General features: G+C 48.8%; 1 protein-coding gene across 1 annotated transcript in view; it reads left to right on the top strand.

The window, feature by feature from the left end:
- The window catches only part of LOC308361068 (ral GTPase-activating protein subunit beta-like), a gene marked incomplete at both ends in the record, with an annotated part of 36,964 nt that overhangs the window by 3,012 nt on the left and 31,452 nt on the right, over positions 1 to 2,500 (top strand). Inside the window, 2 exons of the mRNA XM_080833314.1 lie at positions 97 to 283; positions 605 to 736. Of these exons, the coding sequence (XP_080689440.1) occupies positions 97 to 283; positions 605 to 736 (319 nt within the window). The remainder of the gene's footprint in view (positions 1 to 96; positions 284 to 604; positions 737 to 2,500) is intronic.

The raw sequence follows: 2,500 nt of genomic DNA, 5'->3' as shown, positions 1-2,500 counted from the left end.
TGCCTCTGTGTGCCTCTGTGTGTGTGTGTGTGCGTGTGCCTTTGTGTGTGTGTGTGTGTGTGTGTGTGTGTGTGTGTGGGTGTGTGTGTGTTGTAGGCGGCGTGGCTGAGCATATTGCGGAGCGTCTAGTGGCGGTGCTCTTCGAGGTTTGGCTGCTGGCATGCCTGCGTTCCTTCCCCTCTCCCCCATACTGGAAGACGGCGCGGGAGATGGTGGCCAATTGGAGACATCGCCCCCAAGTGGTGGAGCAGTGGAGTCGCGTCGTAGCTGCCCTAACCTCAAGGTACTCTCTCACTTTCAACATGCACACACACACACACACACACACACACACAGACACACTGTCACTATCTCAACACACACACTCACACACTCACACACTCATATGCTCTCACATGCTCTCACACACACAAACACACACACACACACACACACACCCACTCACACACACACACACACACTTTTAGACTTCTAACAAAGATATATTTACACACAGTATCATGGCACTGTATGCACATACAGAGTTTGAACATGGTGGTAAACCTTAAATGTGTGTGTGTGTGTGTGTGTGTGTGTGTGTGTGTGTGTGTGTGTGTGTGTTTAGGCTCCTGTCCTTCACCTATGGTCCGTCCTTCCCGCCGTTCAAAGTACCAGAGGAGGATGCCCAGCTGGTTCCCATGGAGATGGACAGTGACTGCGTGACCCAGACCTGGTTCCGCTTCCTGCACATGCTCAAGTGAGCACACACACACACACACACTCTCACACACACACACACTCTCACACGCACACAAACACACACACACTCACACACTCACACACACACACCCTCGCACACACTCTGTCATACACACACTCTGTCACACACACACTCTCTCACACACACTCTCTCACATACACTCTCTCACATACACTCTCTCACACTCTCACGCACACACACACACACACACTCACCCACACTCACACCCTCACACACTCTCACACACACACACACACACACATACACTCCAACACAGATGAAAATGCACCTTATGTGTTTTGTTTTCCTTACAAAGATGGCAGAAGGGCTAATGTTGTGCCAGACTAGTTGCTCATTTGTGGTCCAGGGTGTTTTTTTTGCTCAGGTAAGAGTAGAAGAAGATGAATCTCAGGACTGATAGACTTCAGAACCACTGTCTCTTACCCCCCCCCCCCCCCACATCAAAAGAAATACATGACACTCTTCTAATCAAGGGAGTGTGAGGTAGGGATGCACCGATCCGCTTTTTTCACCTCCGATACCGATACCGATACATGAGGTTTTGTATCGGCCGATACCGATCCTATACCGATATTAAAAAAACAGCGCGAAACTATGGTAACTGTGTGTACAGGGCTGGACTGGCAATCTGGCATACCGGGCGTTTTCCCGGTGGGCCGAGGTGCAATATGGGCCGAGAGTCCCGAATTTATTATTTAAAAAAAAAAGAAAAAAAAAAAAGAAATTTCTTTTTTTTTTTTTTTTTTAGAATTTTTTTTTAGAATTTTTTTTCCCCATATAATGGTCTGACCGGCTGGCCCACGAAAGTAGTTCATGAGCGGCCCTATTGACACTGGGCTGGCCCAATCACATCCCCTGGGCTGACCCAACACCAACCCCTTTCGGTTTGGACCTGCCTACATAATGGATTAGGACGGGAAACAAACTCAGCGTGGCCCATGGCCTTGACATGCTTGACAAGCGCATGCTAGTCTGCGGCCCATTGGCTGTCTTCTTTAGTGACAAGGGGCTCGTCCAATCATATCACCAAACACCTTCTACCTTTGGCTTGGGCGGTGCACAGAAACGCACGTTTCGTTAGAATCCTCCAGTCCAAAATGGAGAGAAAGCGAAAAGAGGGTGCGGAGAAACTGCGAGATAAGAAGAGGCTTGCTTTTCAAGCCTACACTGCCAAATGTGCCAAAATATCGGAAATGTTTGCCACGGCAGGGCCATCATCAGGTACCGTGGATGAAAGTGATAGGCCTACTGGTGGCGACAGCCAGGGAGATACGATACAACGACCTACGGTAAGCTTACTGATCATGAATTCAAACGTCTCTAAAATATGTTTGACTTAGGACCTATGTTCTATGGCCAAGTTCGTTTGCATTGTAAATACAAGACAAGTCTAGCTGTTGCTAGCCCTCAGCCTACTCTACTCTGAAACAGCCAGCCGTTAGCCTACACTCTATGTTGTGTGTTTGAGTGGTGGGCAAGCCCCTTAGCCTATTGGTGCGCGGTGCCATGTCAATGTTCCGAAAGCCCAGTATTCCCAAACCCTATGAAAATATGCCAATTTGTCCAGATAGCGAATTATGATAGCCCGTTATACGCTCCAGTTTGCCCCCCGAAGTTCAGGGGCGTGGTACAAACGTTAGTGCCACCTCATCAAGCGCGTTTCCTACAGGAGGAAATAGACTCCCTTCTAGGAAAGGGAGCAATACAGTCTGTACCTCTCGTAGACGAGAACAGGGGGTT

Source organism: Sprattus sprattus (assembly GCF_963457725.1).
Source record: "Sprattus sprattus genome assembly, chromosome: 2".
In the NCBI taxonomy this organism is placed as follows: Eukaryota; Metazoa; Chordata; class Actinopteri; order Clupeiformes; family Clupeidae; genus Sprattus; species Sprattus sprattus.
The sequence above is the reverse complement of the archived record's forward strand: the minus strand, read 5'-3'. Positions and strand labels throughout refer to the sequence as shown.